Raw genomic sequence first — 19,280 nt, 5'->3', positions numbered from 1 at the left:
TTTTATTGATATGAAAATTGCAAACTCATACCTGTCCCTAAATAATTAGTAAATATAGTAAAAAAGTTTATTAAAATGTTTCAATGCATAAGAGGTTAATATGATAGGAGCCAGATTTATAAGCGGGCAATCTGGGTGGGGAGATAGGTAGCAAGATGTGTGTTTAAATTATATTTAAAATTTTGCATGTTGATATGGTCAAGGAAACAAGGGAAACTCCAAAAGTTAATAATCCGAGTAAGGGCCTTTTTTTTTAATACATGGAAGTCACCACTTATCAAAGCCTGAAGGCCACGAGAGGATAAGGGTTAATGAGTATACGGTGGTTAGCGGGACAACAGTATAATAATCACTAGTGATGTAAATTGGGTATAATTTGATTATTTAAGGGGACGGCTCAACAAGAACTTGTTTATATTCGACTTGAAGACAGCCATATTGTAATCAGCTGGAAAGCAGACCAGCAGAACAGAGTTCCACAGATGAGCAGTTCTAGGAAAGAAGTTTTGTTCATGGAATTTATGATTAGATTTAGGCACAGATAGAGAGTGGAGGAAATAGTTGACAGCGGTTGCAGCTAGACAAGTGTGTTTTTTTGTGAAAGTTTGGCAACTGGGACCACAGAGCACTTGTCATGAAAATAACAATAGAGCAGAGACAGGCTCGTAATGTCTATTCTATGGGAAAGAGGTTGCAGGGAAAGGAAAAAGGACATAACCTACTAGGTTTCAAAACTAATTTGGAACTTCTCAAGGCCAGATATGGTGCTCTGAACAGTTCCTGCCCGGATGTGACAACTTTGCTCCATTTTAGGACATATCTGGCTCTTATACAAATGGAGAATTAATAGTGAAGTGGGATTTTGCTACTAGTCGGGTGGGTAGGAAGTATCTTCATTTCCCGTATAAAACTAAACTGTCAGACCCAGACCATGTAATATCCACTTATACAAAGCAATTAACAGAATGTAATTTTTGCTATTTTATTGATAACCAAATAAAAATTGCAAACTCCCAAAATAATTAGCATCATAACAAATTCGGTGCTTGTCCAGAATTTTCCCTATATTAAAAAAATAAAACAGAAAAAAAATCTGTATGATGTAAATAACAGAAAGAACATATGGTACATCTATGATCATGTAATTTTATTTTTAAATTAAAAAAAAAAAAAAAATCAAATTTTATGACTAAACTACAAACACTACTAATCTCACAACACCATCTTGAAAATATTTTGAAAGAACAAGGGAAATAACTCGAAATCGAGATTTTAGAAAGCCATTCTTAACATGGAGGAGGTGGGTATTAGAAAAACAGAAATTTGTTAAAAAATGATTTTCTTTATAAAAATAAAACTGCTTCATCAATTTATATGATTTTTGGCATACAATATTTATTTTCCATCATGGGTATATACATCCTACAGATTTTTCTTTATTTTTATTATTTCACAAGGGGGGAATTCTGAACAAGCACTACAAATTCATTAATGATTGACATTTTTATATAAAAAAATAAAAATGTCCTTCAAATATATTTTATATTGTAAGAAATTTTCATATTTTCCTTTCTCATATTTGTGATTTTTTAGTTTTTACCTAATGTCCTTTGTCCAATACTCTCATGATCGTACTCAGAAAATTCATCAACATGTGACATTGCTGGAAAAAAATTGGAAAATAAATATAATGCAAGAATATTTAGAATTCAATTAATTAAAGAAAGAAAAATACAGAAAATACAGACAAATCTTTATGATGCACGTACTTGTCATGGAACGAAGAGGTCATATTCCAAAAATCACATAAATTGTTCAAGTAGTTTATTTTTAATTAAGAAAATGAAATTTTATGACGAAGGAGCTCAGAGACGCCATGTTGTTTTAGAATATGTCAAAATTCAAAAGCAACAACTCAATTCGACTACCGAGATTTTGTTTGTATTCAAAATAATTAAAACTTTAAATCACTAAAAATTGTAAATTTTGATTTTTTTTAGTTAAAAAAAAAGATACTTGATCAATTTGTGATTTTTGGAATATGACATCTTTGTTCCATGATGGATATAAAGAATTTTTTGTATTTATTTATTTTTTTTTTTAATTAAGTTGAATTCTAAATAAGAACCTAGAATAATTAATAAACATATAAACTAAGGTAATTCATTAGAAGACTAACAATTTTACATCATATTTGGTTTAACGACCGTTTTACATGCTGGCATGGGTTGGGCGGCTTTTAGAAATGTTCTTCGAAACTAACTTATCTTTGACTGCATCTTTATTTACCATTCTTTCATTCAAGTCCATCCTTCATCAATCCTTGCCACTGCGTCTTTTACATAAGCTGACCAAGCTTGATGATTTGAAGTCTCTCACTGTTCCGACAACAAACTCCACAGATTTCTGAATCCAGGTTGGATTCTATGCCAGCTTTTACCATAATTTGCCAAGTTTTTCTTCATCCACCACATCAGTTTTTTTCCAACCCTGTAGGGGAACTGGGGCAATTTCTTTGTAATTCTTCTGGTTGATGGTAAAGAGCATGATCCAGCCAGCGTAGACGTCTCAGAAGGATGACATGCCGGAGGAAGTTAATTTTGCATTGTGATGCATGAAAGGAACTACTACAATTGGATACAGACATGCAATGAAGGCAATAGTGATAGAAATTTTCCAAGTGCCTAATGTCTTCTGCTCTTTGTAGATGAATTCTTCTGGTCAACAGAGTAGGGCATAACCCAGCCAGCATAGATGTATATAAAGAAGCAATACTCATGAGGAAAAGAAAAGCAGGTAGCACTTAGAACCATTGTTTACAACTAGGTCCACAAAACAGTGTCATATGACCAGATCACAATTTAAAAAGTAAAAGAAAAGAAAAAAAAAAGTCGATTAACCAATCATAACATTTTCTGTATAATTCATGGAGACAAATCTAGAAGTCTTAGGATTTCAATAAAAGAGATTGCCTATTAAGAAGACAGGTTTTTCAGCTGACACAAGCATTAACACAACTGAAGACTAAAGGAAAATTGTGAGTTTTCAAAGCACGTCTGACACGACAAAATGGACAACAAGAAGCATTCAGATGGCATACCAGTCTAATAGCTTTAGAATGCTGGAAGCAATATAGTTGAATGTACATAAACACATGTTGAATTTTACACTGCTAGATAGAAAAAAACAAAAAGATGATTAGTTAATTAGTTTGGGAGTGAATCTTGTACATAAAAACATATTCACATGCCTAACTTTATATGAATAGAGATAGCACAGAAAGCTTGAAAAAGTTTTATGACAGAATACCAAATGTGTGCACATGGAGAGCGTGTATATCTGATAGTATACATAATCATATATGTTGAAAGGATCATGTGTATCACTTATCAGCAATATTTCTTTCTCAAATTAATAATTTATAAATTAAAAATTATTTAAACTTACCAGATCCAATCTCGCTTGGAGCAACCCCTGAGTACAAACTGGAAAAAGAAAAATGCAAGCAATTTTGATTATTAGACATTCATAAAAAAAATATCATCATCAGTAGTAGTAGTAGTAGTAGTTTGGCATTCATTTTACATGCTGGCATGCATTAGATGGCTTTAGGAAACTGACTATCAAACTAATCTATCTCTGACCAGGTCTTTATTTATTCCTCTTTCCCCCTCAGGTCAATTTTTATCACTTTCTCACATGTTTTCCTTGGTTTTCCACCATGAACTGGACCTGCTATCTCAACTGTTCTACATCTACTAACACAAGAACTTCCATGCATTCTTCCAATGTGGCCATATCATCAAAGTCTATTCTTCTGTACACATCTCCCTATACTGTCCATATTTAATTTTCCTCTTTGCTCATAAAAACTAAGCCTGTTGTTAAGACTGAAATTACATATCAATCATATCAATCTCATATTATTTCTCTCTATGCAGTGCATGTCCTCAATCATCATTGGCCAGGTTTCATTATAATACATCATTACACTGTGTACACATGCTATAAAGATTCTTGTCTGATAATGGTAACGCTCTGCTGGTTAGTTATGGCAGAAATTCCCTAAACTTATTCCATCCACTCCTAACTCTTGCAATCAAACTAGTACCTGTTTCATCCTGAGCTCCAATGAAATCACTAAGATAACAAAACTTCTCAACAACCTCAATAGCTTCACCATCCAAATATACTTTGAGTTCTAATCCATTTTCATTGTCTTAGAGTTCTTGCACATAAAATTCATCCAGTATTTTTGTTTTTAAAAAATAAAATTTTATTGGTGAAATCTATCTGTGGCCATTTTTCATCTTTGTCACCGCTTATTTCCCCTTTGATTAGCTTTCCTTAAAAAGAGTTTAAATCTTATGTGACCATTGTAATATTACCAGGTAGAAAGTATTAACCAATAAACCGTGCGTTTATTTTTTAAAAAACAAAATTACTGGATGAATTTGCATAAATTTTAGTGTACAACTTTTTTTAAAACTAGCAGGTAAGTACTTGATAACATTTTTGTGCAATAATCATTTTTAAATATTGGGATGAAAGTGGAGAACCACCAAAGATGTTTATAAAATTAAGACTGTATTACACATGTACGTACACACATACACAAAACATACTACACACATACATACAGAAAGTACTACACACATATATAAACACTTATACATGCATACACACACACACACACAGAAAGTACTATACACACTTATATACAGAAAATACTACTTATACACAAAAAGTATTACACGCACACACACATTCATAAATACAAAGTGACTCACTTGATATTTAGTTTGACTTGAGCAGTTTCTTCTCTCTCATGCAATGTCTGTAAATAAAAACGAAACAAAAAACATTTTAATTACACTTGAATGTAAACATTCACTAGAATGCATGTTTAGTGGTGCATGTGAACAACAGATTTGCTGCAGATAATAAATGTTGGGCTAAGAGAAAGTGGTGGGGGCACAGAGGAAATTAAAAAATATTTCTGATTGTGAGTTTGACCACTCAGAAATGTTTTCTTTTTAAATAACTTGTGTCTCATTAAATGAGGGTTCCTCTGAAACTAACCGACTTGAGAAAAGTCATGTTACTAGATTGTCTGGAAATTACTCTTTTTAAGTGGACACTGTAGCTATTATCTCCAGTGGATTTCTTAGTAGTTAGGCTTTGAATAGTTGAATGAGGACTATTGAAATCAAGAATGAATGTTTAGGATTTCCGGTCAAAGGTGCATATATTCCAGGACAGTTAGAGCCAGCCCTGTGGATGTGTATCAGTCAGATAGAGCTGGATGTCTCAGTTGGATTTATGCATCTGTTCAAGCAAGATGGACCATTTGATTTATGATTTGGTTGGCCAAAAGTCTTTCAGCTGTAAGTCTGTTGTTCAGACAAGGTGTACCATTTGTAAGTTCCTAAATAATAAAACACTTAATTATTTTCAAACTGAAATGGTGGCTTTTGTTTGGAAGGAGAATTCCTTTGTCACAGCATTGACTGAATTGAATAGCAACTTTTGATTGGCACAATGATTAGATGATCACGGTCTGTGCAGTGAATGCACACAAGGTTACTCTATACAGGGATTTGTCAGGATGAAGATACTTTTTCTACAAGTAAACCCTGACTAAATATTCAAAATCGCATAAGTATTCGCAATCCAAATAAGATCTCGGTATGGTTAATCTACACTTGCTTTTACAAGGAGTGGTGAACCTTCTCCAAGTGATGATACCTGAAGTAACAGCACAAAGTTGAATACTCCACCAGACAAGAAAAATTCTTGTCCTGGAATCCAGTAAGATCAAGAGACCACAAGAAAAACTATAACATATTTAAATGGTCAATTTGAGAGAGGGAAATTATGTTGTAAACTTCTTTATTAACTCAGCAGAACTTTAATGGAGCATTTGAATATCTATGTATCTCATACAGAGATCAAGTGTTAGCCTCAGGAAAGGGGCGCCTTGATTTTTTAGAACTTTGACTGAAGAAAAATGAAACAAATGAAACGTAGATTCCATGAACAAAGCTTTTTTCTTAGAACTGCATGCCTGTGGAATTGTCTTCCGTTTTCCTGCTTTCCGGCTGACTACAATATGGTTGTCTTCAAGTCTAACGTAAATAAGTTCTTGATGAGCCGTTCCATATAAGTTATCAAATTTAACAAATTTTCATTACTAATGATTATTATATTGTCCAATTTCTACTGTACACTCTTTAACCCTTATCCTTGAGTGGCCTCTTGGCCTTGATAATGTGTTGATGCCTATGAAAAAAAAAAAAAAAAAAGTCCAATGTGAACAAGTTCTAATTGAACCGTCCCCCTAAGTAATCCAAGTTACAAAATTCCCACTGTTTACTATGCTAAAATTACAATGACTAATGTATACCTATTAACCCTTATCCTCGAGTGGCCTCTGGGCCTTGATAAGTGGTGACACCCATGTAAAAAAAAAAAAAATATATATATATATATATTTATTAATTTTTTTTTGTTTTTTTACTTATATTCAATGCACATTATCACTAAGACATAAGATGCTACTGTGAATTAGGGACCAGATTTATAGGGGCATCCTAAGTGGAGAGTTGTGCAATACAATTATTGTTAACATTATATTTAGACTTCTGCATGTTAGTACAGTCATGGAAATGTGGAGCAGGGAGGAAATTCCAAAGGCAAGCAGTTTGAGGAAAGAAGCAACATCTGAAGACATTTATAATGAAGAGGTGGTATTTTGCTGATTGTCGGATAGGCTTGTATCAATTTAAAAAAATTAATTTTTTGTCTGTTAAATTATAAAAAATTTCATAATGATATGAAATAGAGAGAATTATTATCTTTCACTTATAGCCAAATAATAGAAATGTTGTCACCATTTAAAGTTGATATTAACTCTAATATTAAAGTAGTACATTTCCTTGATGTAACATTCAATCTAAAAAAAGAATCCTACGAACCATATAGAAAAGATAATGCTTATCCATTATATGTTCACCCTGCATCCAACCACCCAAAATCGGTGATTAAACATATCCCGGAATCTATCAGGAAAGATGTCAATTTAAATTCCATAATACCAGAATTGGCATCATAGGATAAAATTCCATTACGTTAAGCATTTTAAAATATTATTACTGGTTTCATACGAGATAGCTTCAAGTAAAAAAAAAAAAAAAAAAACTATAATCAAGCAGAAGCTTTTTGTAATTTTTAGCAATGTTTACTTAAATGAAAAACTGCTGCCTAAATACACACATGATAAAGATAGAAAAAAAGAGGGAGGGAAAATTTCTGTCATGCTTATTAAGTTTATAGAGACGGTTGCAGTTATTGCTATTAATATACAGATTGGCATTTACCTTGCTTAGTTTATAACCAACTGGAGGCAAGTCATAAACACCTTCAGATATCAAGTCAGCAGGATTCTCTGTCAAGTTAAATAAAATATAAAGAAAAAAAGAATTTTTTTTAGATATAAACATTATACTGAAATGAGGATTCAAGACGTAGGTCCTTAATTAACATGTCAGGTAATGGTTCTTTTGTGGCATATCGACCTTTTCGGGTTTTTTAATGCCAAGTTCCGTAATTTTGAAAAAAAAACTTTTTATGCTTCAAGTTTTATATATTTTCAAATATTTATTCATGTTGTTTCTTTTTTTGTTGTTTCTTTTTTGTTGTGGTTGTTTCTTTTTTTGTTGTTTCTTTTTTGTTGTTGTTGTTTCTTTTTTGTTATTGTTGTTTCTTTTTTTGTTATTGTTGTTTCTTTTTTTTGTTTCTTTTTTGTTGTTGTTTCTTTTTTTTGTTGTTTCTTTTTTTGTTGTTTCTTATTTTTGTTGTTGTTTCTTTTTTTTGTTGTTATTGTTTCTTTTTACTCATGTTCACTCCAAACAAGGCATATCGTCACTTGGATGTAAGGTGCTACTATTTGGGACCATGCCTAAGAAAGATTTACAAGATGTTGGTTTATGTTACATTTAAACTTCTGCATATCAGTACAGTTAGGGAAACAGGTAGTAGGAAGTGAATTCCAAAGTCTAGCTGTTCGAGGGAAGAAACTATTAGAGTAGAAAGCTTTTTGGCATTTAGGAACTTCAACAGTGAAGAGGGCTACATTTTGTTGCTAAGCAAGTTTGTCGGGGATATGTACGTCGAGGAGGCACAAGTGCAATGAGTTCATCAGAGCACATTCCATTAAAATACGTGTAAAACAGGCATAGGGATGCAACATTGTGGCGATGGGGACAGGCGTTAGAGCTTTACAAAAGGTTTACAAAGCGGAACCTTTAAGATTGGAGACTCTTTTTTGGACCTTATCCAAGAGGGGAGAGAATAATGTTTTACAGCATATCAACATTTTTCAGATTATTTAATGCTAAATCCGGTAATTTTAGAAAGTTGTTTTTATCTTCAAATATTTATTCATGGTTTTTAGTTTGGTTGTTTTGTAAAGAAATTTTTTTTGTTTTTTTATTGGGGGGGGGGCTTTACAGAACATGATTGAGTTTTGGAAAGGAAAAAGAAAAAAAAACAATAACATCAATGTTTCACGCATTTAAGTCAAGAAGCTGATATATTCATGCAGTCTGATCTGGTAGCATCAGTTTGGAATAAGGATTCTAGACATAAATCCTTAATTAACATTAACATATGAGATAATATGCTTCTCAAGAGGAAAGAAAGAAATGAGTAAGAAATCAATGCTCATCCAATTTATGACTCAATCTCTGGCAACTTAGCATCGACATCTTCCAGCAGGTTCTATAAGCAGTCAGAAGATACCAAACCAAAGACTACCAAACAATTAATTCAAATCACGGCACCCCCTCTCCTCCCTGCTTTCCTATGTTAAGAATGGCTTTCTATTTAGAAACACATGGAGAAGGGGGACTTTATGCTGACTAAGCGATTTCAAAGTTATTATCGATTTCAAACATTTTTCTTGATTTAATAACTTTCAAGCTTTCATTGAAACTTATTATCTTCTGACAGCCGTTTCAGCATGTTCTGGCTGTTTACATAATGATGAAGATGCCAATGTAAAGTTGCCAGAGATTGAATCGTAAACTGGAAAAGTACCAAGAAATCAAAATGGACACAGACAATAGAATCAGTAAGCCGAGTTTAAATTCCATGAAGTATTATTATTCTATTATTTGCATTTTTTCGTCTTTGCATCTTATGTTGAGGTTAGACAGTTCATGAATTATGTCCAACTTCTCCTGTCTGTTGCTATTTCTTTTGTACCACACACTAGGAGTAGATAGTCATCTTCCATGTTTTTTGTGGCCTTGGGCCATCGACACACTTTGGAGCGTTTCAGATGATTGACAATGAGTGACATGGCTGTACCAATTGAGGTGCTGATGTGCAACACAGTTTCTTTTGGAGCTCTTTACAACAATGAGACCAGAAATTTTCTCGATCTGAAACACTATAACTAATAACTGTACTTCTAATCTATGCATTTAAATGCAGACTTATACGATATACAAGTAAAACCAAACAAGTCAAAAAGTGTTGATATACCATAAAACAGACAAACTAAATCCAACTATAATAGCAACTTGTGTTCAATGAACAATTTACATATTGCATTTTAACACTTTTTCTATATTGATAACATTATGCAACAACTTTGTGTGCTTCTATTGTGTCAACATAACTTTGACAAGCCAAAATCAGTGGTATTCACCCTAGATAGATTGAACTGGCTTCCTCCGAAGGAGGAAGTTTCAAGGGAATATCAAATTGATAAGCAGTCTTCAATCGCATGTACACAGATATGACAGGAAAGAATAGACACTAAGATAAATATTTTTTCTTTAGATTAATATATGCTTATTTATATTTATAGATAAGAATAATGCCAAAATAACTTAGAGTATCTCATTAAAATTGCATCTAACAACATTGAAGCATACCATTAACCAAAGGAGCATCAGACCTATCAGAATTTCTGTGAGGACGAATCGTGGGTCAGCATGAAGGCGGTCTTAGTTAACGCAAAATAGCAGGAAATCTTTCAATACCCCTTTCTACTGTTAATAGAGTGATTGTACAATTCACAAGACAAAGAGTGCAGAAAACCTTATCCAGGTCATCACAGAATCTCTAAAGGAAATATTGCATCTTGTGAAAAGAAATGTTGAAGAGGATCCTCGGTGTAAAGCCTATGACATTGCAACAAAAGCTGGTGTCAATCCTAGAACAGCTGTCGAGTATCTTCACAAGCTGGGCTACTATAATAGAGTTACGAGAAAGAAACCTCTTCTCAAGGGCACACAAAATTGGACTCGTGAGATGGTGATTTTTTTTTTTTTTTTTTTTTTTACATAAACGTCACCACTTATCAAGGTCGATAGGCCACTCAAGGATAAGGGTTAAAGAGTGTAGAGTAGTCAAAAGGACAATATAGTAATCGATAGTAATGGAAGTTCGGTAAATTTGTTAACTTAAGTGGAACGGCTCATCAGAAATTTGTTCACGTTGGACTTGAAGACAACCATATTATAGAAAGCTGGAAAGCAGGAAAATGGAAGACAATTCCACAGGCGTGCAGTTCTAAGAAAGAAGCTTTGATCATGGAATCTATGTTTAGGTTTAGGTACAGATAAAGAGTGGGGAAAATTATTGATAATGTTTTCAGCTAGTCTAGTGTTTCTTGTGAAAGTTTGGCAAGGGGAGACCATAGATTGAAGCTCAGTTGAACACTTTCCATGAAAATAACGATAAAGCAGAGACAAACTCGCAACATCTCTTCTGTGAGACAGAGGTTGCAGCGAAGAGAAAAGGACATCTCCCACCAGGCCACGAAGTCTATTTTGAACCCTATCAAGGCAGGACAAGTCTTTTCTAGCAGCTCCTGCCCATATGTGGCAACAGTACTCCATCCTTGGACGTATCTGGCTCTTATATAGATAGAGAATTGCATCAGCAGTGAGATATCTACTGGATCGATAGAAGGATCCTACCATTTTTCCAGCGGTTTTGGCAACAGATTTGATGTACGTATTCCATTTAAGATCAGGAGTAAAGGTCAAGCCCAGAAGCCTGTCAAAACTTGAGGCCTCCCCAAGACGAGAGCCATTCATTTTAATTGATGCCAGATGGGGATCAGAACGTTGATGATGAAAAGATAGAAGCTTGGTTTTAGATGCATTAAAAGTAACCAGCCACTCCTTTCCCCATTGTACAACGTGATCAAGATCAGAGGAGAGAGACTCGGAGAGAACTTGGTCGTTTACTGTCTTAGATGTGCTACCATAGATGGTAGTGTCATCAGCAAAAATGTCTACGAATGAAATGGTGATGAGACCTATGACCTTTTGGACCAATGTCATTTTCTCTGATGAGTCACGATTTGCATTATTTCCCAAAAGTGGAAGGGTATGGGTATGGAGGCTCCCTCAGAAAGAGTTTGACGTAAAAAGACTGCAGCCAATGCTGAAACATAGGGGTTTCTCGGTTATGGTATGGGGTGCAATTTGGAGTGATGGTCGCTCAGACCTGGTGGAGTGCGAAGTAAACATCTATTCTGCTAAATATGTTTCAATATTAAATAAAGGACTCCTACCAATATTCTCAAGTGGTAAAAGTTAACTCCCTATTTATGGAAGACAAAGATCCTTGTTACTCTCCTAGAACAACACAATATTGGTTGAGCAAAAATGGGTTTAATAAATTTCCATGGCCAAGTCAGTTCCCGGAAAAATTGAAAATTGAAAACCTTTGGGCCATATTAGACCAGAATTTTTGCAAAAAGAAAAGGAACCTATTTTCTAAGCCTGAACTTTTAACATTATTGCATCAGACATGGCAAGAAATTCCTCAAGATGATATTTGTTAACTGATCAATGCCATGCATAGAAGGATCCTAGCATTAAAAACAGCAAAACGAATGTCAACCAAGTATTAGTTATCAAATTTGTGACCATTTATTTTTGATTTAGTTCTATAAATTACATGTTTATTGAAATAAGCTGTTTCTATGGGTGTCTATTCTTTTTTGTTATGTCTATGTATATCCCCCATTAGGTGAGATGGCAATGTTAAGTTCTTGCAGGAAGGTGTTGGCAACCTCCTACATACAGTGTCTGGTATTCCCAAATGGTCATCCATCTGATACTGACAAGGCTCAATGTTGCTTAACTTTGGTGATCTAACAAGAACTGGTATGTCAATGTGATTATGCATATATAATGCAACTTCGATAAGTACACACTGAATTATTTCTTTTTTTTTTAATTTAATATTAACCAAATAGTTATTGAAATTATTAGCATAAAATGAGATTTTAAAAACTATTTAAAAAATAAACTTAATTACAAAACTCGAAATTAAATCCACCAGTATGTATTTCAGGTTATTCATTAAAAAGTCAGCCATTTTCATCTTTTATTAATATTTGAACAAAACAAAAAGAATTTACTACTTTGTGACCCTTTAAAATTTGAAAGGAATTTTGGAAGTATTTTCAGCTATCATATAAAAAGTCATTTCTGGATTAAAAATTCTTAGTAAATGTTAGAAGCTATTTAAATCCGATAATGCTATAGGGATTAAAATATATTTACAAAATTAGTTATAGTTTTATAACAATTTATTTCAACTAATAATTTATCAGTATTTGTGCAGAATTTGAACCAGACATAACTAAACATCTGCTCAGCTTTGCTCAGAACATGACATCATGAATTCGGGTTCAACTGTAAAATGCTAATCAGCCAAAGGAGCAGACGATCTTTGAGGAAAATATTGGGGGGGGGGGAGAAACAAGCAATAAATCAAGTGGTGTACCAGGATGAAATCCTATGGGAATATCCTAGCTGTCTTAATTTAATAAAAAAAAACAAAAAAAAAACAGTTGCCCAGCCCTATTCTGCACAAGTACCAATTTAAAAAAAGGAAAAAATTATTCATGAAAAGAAAAAAATAACCCCCAAAAAGTTTACTTTACATTAGTTACAAAAAAAAAAGCAATACATGAAACACATATAAAAAGGTGCTTTTTTTTAAAAAAACTTTTGTTAAAAAAAATATGAAAAACAAAAAAAATTGGTTATCTTATTAATTTTGTCCAATTTTGTTTGACAAAAAAATAGTTGAAAAAGAAAAGGTTACTTTACATTAGTTACAAAAAAAGAAAAAAATACAAGATGAGCAGCTAGTTAGTTACGCCTGGTTGAAATTCTGCACAAGTACCAATTTAACAATCAAACTAGCCAATAATAATTAAGTTTAACTATTAAAATGCTAATTTTTTAATACTTAGTAAAAAAAATTACATAATTAAAGAAAAGAAATGAAAGTAAAAAACTCCTGGGCAATGTCAGGTAGTTATGCTAATCTCTATCAATATAAATATATATGTTTATAAGTTTGTATGTACAAAATTAATTTCTAAATTAATTAACCGATCATTATGAATTTTGGAACACAACAGCTGAATGAAAGAGTGGGTAGGCTGGGCTGTAATTACTTTAAGTTTTATGCAAAGAGACTAAAAAGTGTGCAGAAGCAATTTGTGAAAATTTAAACATCTCCAATTTTTGTAAAATTTTAACAATATGTATCAGACATGAAGTAATAAATATTCCTCAAATTTCAATTTCTTTTGTGTATTAAGGAGCATAATATGGAGACAATGCCTTGTTTAAAACTTTAAATATATCAGATTCTCACTAGATTGGATCCATAGTCATTAGACATCAATTAAGCACAATTCCATGAATTTCAACATCTCCTTTGGATCCCTTAAGCTCAAGCTTTAGACTTTACACATTTTCTCAAATCCAAACCATGTAATGGATTTTGTGAAAAATTGGAATACAGATTATAGATATAAGGTTTAATATCATTATATTTGGATTTTAATCTTTCTAAGGAGATGTAAAAATGAACCAAAACTGTTCTTTTTGAGGAATTAATTTTACCCATCCTAAGACAGGTGTTATTTTAGTTTTTAATTAAAAAAACAAAAACAAAAACAAAACAAAAACAAGGAACATTAACAGACCTAGTAGTTCCACTGCACTATCCGTATCTTCATAACCAGTGTCTGTGGCCGTCTTGGGTGAAGTAAGGGGAATATTTTGCTTTTCTTTCAACAATTTTTCAAGGTTTTCCTTATGCTTCTCAGTCATGGCTCGTTTGTTACTGATACGCCTGAAAATAAACATTTTCGTTTTGTCACAGGTAAGTACAGAATACAGATTTTTATTTATTTATTTTTTAATATAGAGGGAATTCAGGACAAAAACCAACATTCCTACATGAAAGATATCAGGAAAATGAATGCCAACAATAATCATCTGATTCATTAATGAATCAATGATACTCAACAACAACAGCAGCAGTAGCAGCATGATCTCCGAAAATCAACTCTTCCTCAATGTTATGGATGGTGACAATTTGGTAGCATCAGAGCTATGACCTCTTGAACTTTGGTTCCTTATAAGGCCACCCATGGAAGATAGATCTGACATCTAACAGTATTAAGGATGAAACATGGCTAAGAGAGATCTGATGAAAATCCAGGAGGAGCCAGCATCAGGATCCATTGTCCTTTGGTCATCTCTGCTTCTGTATGCAGCAAGTTAAGATGTGTCAGGCGTGAACCCACAAATCATTAGAGTAAAATTGACAACATTGGTTCTGCACCATTCCTTTGTGTGTTCTGGACCAAACTTTCCCTGACTTCGCATGCAACTTCATAGTTTTGTTGCTCTCTGTATCGAGGACAAAAACCAACAGTTTATCATTATTTTTTTTTATATAGAAATCACTTTAGAAGAGACATTTTTATATAGAAATCACTCAGACGAGACATGAAGCCAATTGATGTAAGGAGATAACAAGAATGAAAGATGAATATCGCAAAGATAGGAAATGTCTATCGACCTTAGTCTTGAAAAGACCAAAGCTATAGGTAGGAGGAAAACAGAGCAGAAAGTGAGCTCCACAAGCCTGTAAATCCCGAAAAGAAATTCATCAAAACAACAAACCAATCGAGACCACTAGATCAACAAATCAAACAAGCTGGAACAAAAGAAGCAGGAAATAGATTAGACAATTATGAAGAACACATGCCATAATAGTATTTATAGAAAAGATTAAGTTTAACAACATCACATCTGTGAGAAAGGTTGCAGAAAAAAATGATTGGGGGGGGGGTCAATCAAATTACAGATATGTTTCTGCATCGTATTAAGAGTTCTCAAATGGGACAGAGATTCACCAGCCGAAATATGACAACAGTACTCCGTACATGCTCTAATAGCTATAGATAATTCAGGTGTGAGATAGTGTTTAGAGCGACAGAGAGAAGTGATGTTAGGAGAAACAGGAAGGGCAATGGATCCAATATATGAATTCCAAGAAAGATTTGATGAGAAAGAAAGACCAATTTCTCCTCAAGAACAGAGCAATCCATGAGAATCCCAGGAAGAAAAGAGACATGCCTATGATTGAAAGAATATATAGCTGCATCCAACGAGGAGAACTTCATGCAGACCAGACAATCCTGAGGCACAATCCTTGTGAGCTCTATGCAGAAGTCTGATTCATTTAACAAAGCAGCAGCAGATTTTGGAAGTGCATGGATGGGGAGGAAGTCATTAGTTTTTAGGGATGTGTTCATAACAGTTTTGGGAGGTTTTACTTTAAAAAGTTATAAGTTTAAAAAATTATTTCATTTATGCACCAAAGATGCAAGGATACAAAACTTTAAAATTCTTATCTATTTTGTTAATATTCATATTCTTGTTCATTAGTCTTGTTGAAAAATGCTTTTAAAAAAATGAGTGGTTCCTGAAGGACTACCATTTTTGTCTTCAAGGAATATTAGAGTCAGACTGGCGACCTGATTCTCAGCACTCTAGTGAAAATCCAGGAGGATTTAGCATCAGGATCTGTCATCCTTCTCTGGTCGTCTCTGATTCTGCATGTGTCAGAATCGGGATATTAAATCAATGGAGTGAAGGTGGTAACATTGTTTCTACATCATTTCTTTGTGTATTCTGAGCTAAACCTTCCCTGACTCCATATGCAACCATTGAGCCTTGCAGTTCTTGATATTGTGGGTAAACACCCTGCAATTCTGCTAGTTAATAACTAACAAGGAGGACTTTATGAAAATCAGTCAATCCTGAAGCACAATCTTAGTAAGTTCTATGCAAAAATAAGACTCGCTCACTCTGTCTCATCAACAACAACAGCAGCAACTACAACAAAAACAACAAAGCATAGATAACAGATTATAATGAATCTGGAAGAGCAAGAAACAAATCATTCCTTTGAGTATTCTGGGTCAAATTGAACTTGACTTAGAATGCAACCACTGAGCCTCACTGTTTTATGTGTTGGTAGTAAATACTTGCAGCTTTAGAGGTTAACAAATAATTGTGACTAACAAAGAGGACTTCATGCAGACCAGACAATCCAAAGGCACAATCCTTATGAAGTTTATGCAAAAGTCTGACTTGTTTAACAAAACAGCAGCAGCAGCAGATTTTGGAAGTGCGTGTATGGGGAGGAAGTTATTAGTTGTTAGGGATGTGTTCATAGTATTTGGAGGTTTTTACGTTTTTTAAGAAGGGAGATATTTTTGGGAGGAGCTGGATTCAGAGAAATATTTTCAGTGAAAAAGATTTGCAGGTTTTATAATCAAATGTGAGAAAAATGTGAGACATTGTTATATGATAAACAAAACAAAATAATAAGTTCAGAAGGCATATATTAATAAAAGAGATAATTTATATATGTTTAAAATGGAAGGTTTACTGCAATAGGAAAACATAAAAAGTTCTGAATATTTTTAGAGTTCTTGTAAAAACAAGAGGTTTCATTAGTGGAGACATTAATGGAAATCTGGATCGATTAAGGGATGTGAATTTCAGGGCTCAGGAAAATCGTATTTAAAACTTTTCTGCTCAATTAAATAAATTATAATTCATTGAAAGTTGTTTTTAAGAGTCAATGTTTTTTTGTTTTTCATATTAGAAGATATTTCAGTGATAAGGTTTGGGAATATTTCAATGAATAAGGTTTAACAGTTTAATAGATTGACAGATGATAATAAGTTGATGAGTTGTATGTGTCTGTGTGTTCATTAATGTTTATGTGTGTGTGAGTAGAGAGAAGTGTTACTGAGGGAAGGGTCAGTGACACCAATCTGTAAACTCGGGTCAACTGGGCTCCACTAGTTTATTGAAAGAAAATTTGTTTTTTTAAAGGGTTTAGGTAGCTCCCAGAAAGACCATTTCAAATAAGTTTTCTGATTGGTCCATGATGCATACAAATGCGTTTATGCATTTTGATTTTGTACACTGGCATGTAAACATTGACTCTACAAATGTGAAGGGAAAAGGGATGCTATCTTGCTTTGTGAGTTTAAAAATTCAAATATAAATTACCCGCTATACAGTGGCGTTTTCTTTGTCACAGATTCTTCTTGATAAAATTTCTCTCGATTAGACACAACTGATTCTTCAGACAAAAGATCATCTTCTTCAATTTTTAATCGCTGAGACACCTTCGGACCTGTGTAGCAGCCATCTTGAAATGAGTCACCAGCAGCATCCTATAGAAAATGTATCATACCAGTTAGTGTTGGGACGATTAATCAGAATTGGGAATTGGAAAAAACGTCAAAACTTTTCAGGTATTGGAATTGGAAAAATTGTGCCGTTTTCTAATGCGAAAATACAAATTCTTTAATTATTTCTTGTTTTTTTTTTTAAGACTTAATTTTCCATGACTCCTATTAATAAGAAACTGATAAATATTTATTGATTTTAAACTAAGTAGTAAAACTAAAATAATTAGCTCACCTCCTATCCACAAGTGTATTTTTACGTTTGCAAAAATATATGCAAGTAATATTACATGGATTTGGATTATTTGGACTACTGTTCTCATTGATTAATCTAACCTCCAACCTTTTTCAGCTGTATCTTGTCCAACTCAAAAATCTGCATGGAATTTTGAATGCTTTCTATGTATTTGTTCCAATCCATGTTATCTGTGAATGTAGTTTGAATGATGAACTAGGGAGCTATTAGACATGGCAATTAGTGGTTGAAAAGGTTTCTTATAATTGTTGAAAGAAAGGAGCTTTGTCTTAGTGTCTTTATTAAAAGTTATCACCCATTTATGTCCCTATTCCACTACAGACTGGAGTTAATTTTCTGGTGATTTGACCATTACCTTGGACATGCATGTGCTAATTTTTCACACATGTTCAAAATAGAGCGTGGTGTTGTCAGAGCCATCTCAGACACATTTGCATTACGGAGGTAGTTTATAAAAATCGGATGTGGTAACAATACTTGATGCTTAAGCTTGAAATAGCATTTTCATTGCTAAACATGCAGATTGAATTTATTTTTATAGAACTTGTTCATGACAAGGCATGAAGCCACTTGATCTAAGGAGCAAAAATGAAAAAAAATAAAAGTACTTCTTCAAGGTCTAAAACTAACAGTAAGTGTTAGATGGATAGATTCTGAATCAAAAAACAGCAATTCTTCCTCTTTTGTCAGAAATATCACCTATAGAATGTGAGGACTAAAAAAAATAATGAGGGAAGCAAGAGTTATGAGTAAACTCAAGGTGCCTTTGCTACTTTTCTAGACTGGACGCATCTTAAGAATTTTTTTTTTACTATTATTCACCCGAAACAAGACATTGCCATTTGGACATAAGCGGCTACTAATTGGAAACATATCTACAGGGACACTGTGCAGCGAGTTGAGCAATGAGATATCTGCTCACATTACATTTCAATTTCTGCATGTTAGTACAGTTGGGGAAGCAGGAAACCGAGAGGAAATTCCAAAGTCTAGTAGTTCAAGGGAAGAAACTATAAGAGTAGAAAGCTCTCTGGCATCAAGGTGAAGGTGTAGGATTTTGCTGCTTGTCGGGTTAGTGAGAGGGTATTCACATCAAGGGGGGCACATGTTCTACGAGTTTGTCAGAGCACATTCCATTAAAATTCTTGTTAAGCAAGCACAGGGATGCAGCACTGAAGCGGTGGAACAGAGGTTGGAGCTTGATTGATAGTGCGGGTCCTATTAGATTGAAGAATCAATTTTGGACCCTGTCTAAAAGTGAGAGACATTGTAGATACACCAGCCCAGATGTGGTAACAATGCATGGGTGAATGATAGCTTTGTAGGGATAAAGGATACTCTCGAATGTGAGTGATTTTCTAGCACAGTAGAGAGAGCCCACCTTATTTTCAGCAACCTTGGCAATGT

General features: G+C 33.6%; 2 protein-coding genes across 8 annotated transcripts in view; one reads left to right on the top strand and one right to left on the bottom strand.

The window, feature by feature from the left end:
- The window catches only part of LOC145279801 (large ribosomal subunit protein eL30-like), a 145,251-nt gene that overhangs the window by 39,618 nt on the left and 86,353 nt on the right, over positions 1-19,280 (top strand). The window lies entirely within an intron of this gene.
- LOC145279798 (uncharacterized protein C8orf34 homolog) overlaps positions 1-19,280 on the bottom strand; it is a 106,156-nt gene that overhangs the window by 55,910 nt on the left and 30,966 nt on the right. For 6 of the 7 annotated variants that reach the window (XR_013868454.1, XM_080131131.1, XM_080131133.1 and 3 more), the window contains 6 exons: positions 17,436-17,602; positions 14,039-14,187; positions 7,380-7,447; positions 4,791-4,837; positions 3,448-3,485; positions 1,601-1,663 (listed from right to left, as the gene is read on the bottom strand). Coding sequence is in view for 6 of the 7 variants with exons in the window: in XM_080131131.1 (XP_079987257.1) it covers positions 1,601-1,663; positions 3,448-3,485; positions 4,791-4,837; positions 7,380-7,447; positions 14,039-14,187; positions 17,436-17,602 (532 nt within the window). In the remaining variant the exon portion in view is untranslated. The remainder of the gene's footprint in view (positions 1-1,600; positions 1,664-3,447; positions 3,486-4,790; positions 4,838-7,379; positions 7,448-14,038; positions 14,188-17,435; positions 17,603-19,280) is intronic. The other variant, XM_080131132.1, reaches the window with a different exon arrangement.

Source organism: Euprymna scolopes, chromosome 7 (genome assembly GCF_053919585.1).
Source record: "Euprymna scolopes isolate OS-2025 chromosome 7, ASM5391958v1, whole genome shotgun sequence".
NCBI lineage: Eukaryota > Metazoa > Mollusca > Cephalopoda > Sepiida > Sepiolidae > Euprymna > Euprymna scolopes.
This window is presented reverse-complemented; position numbering and strand designations above follow the sequence as displayed.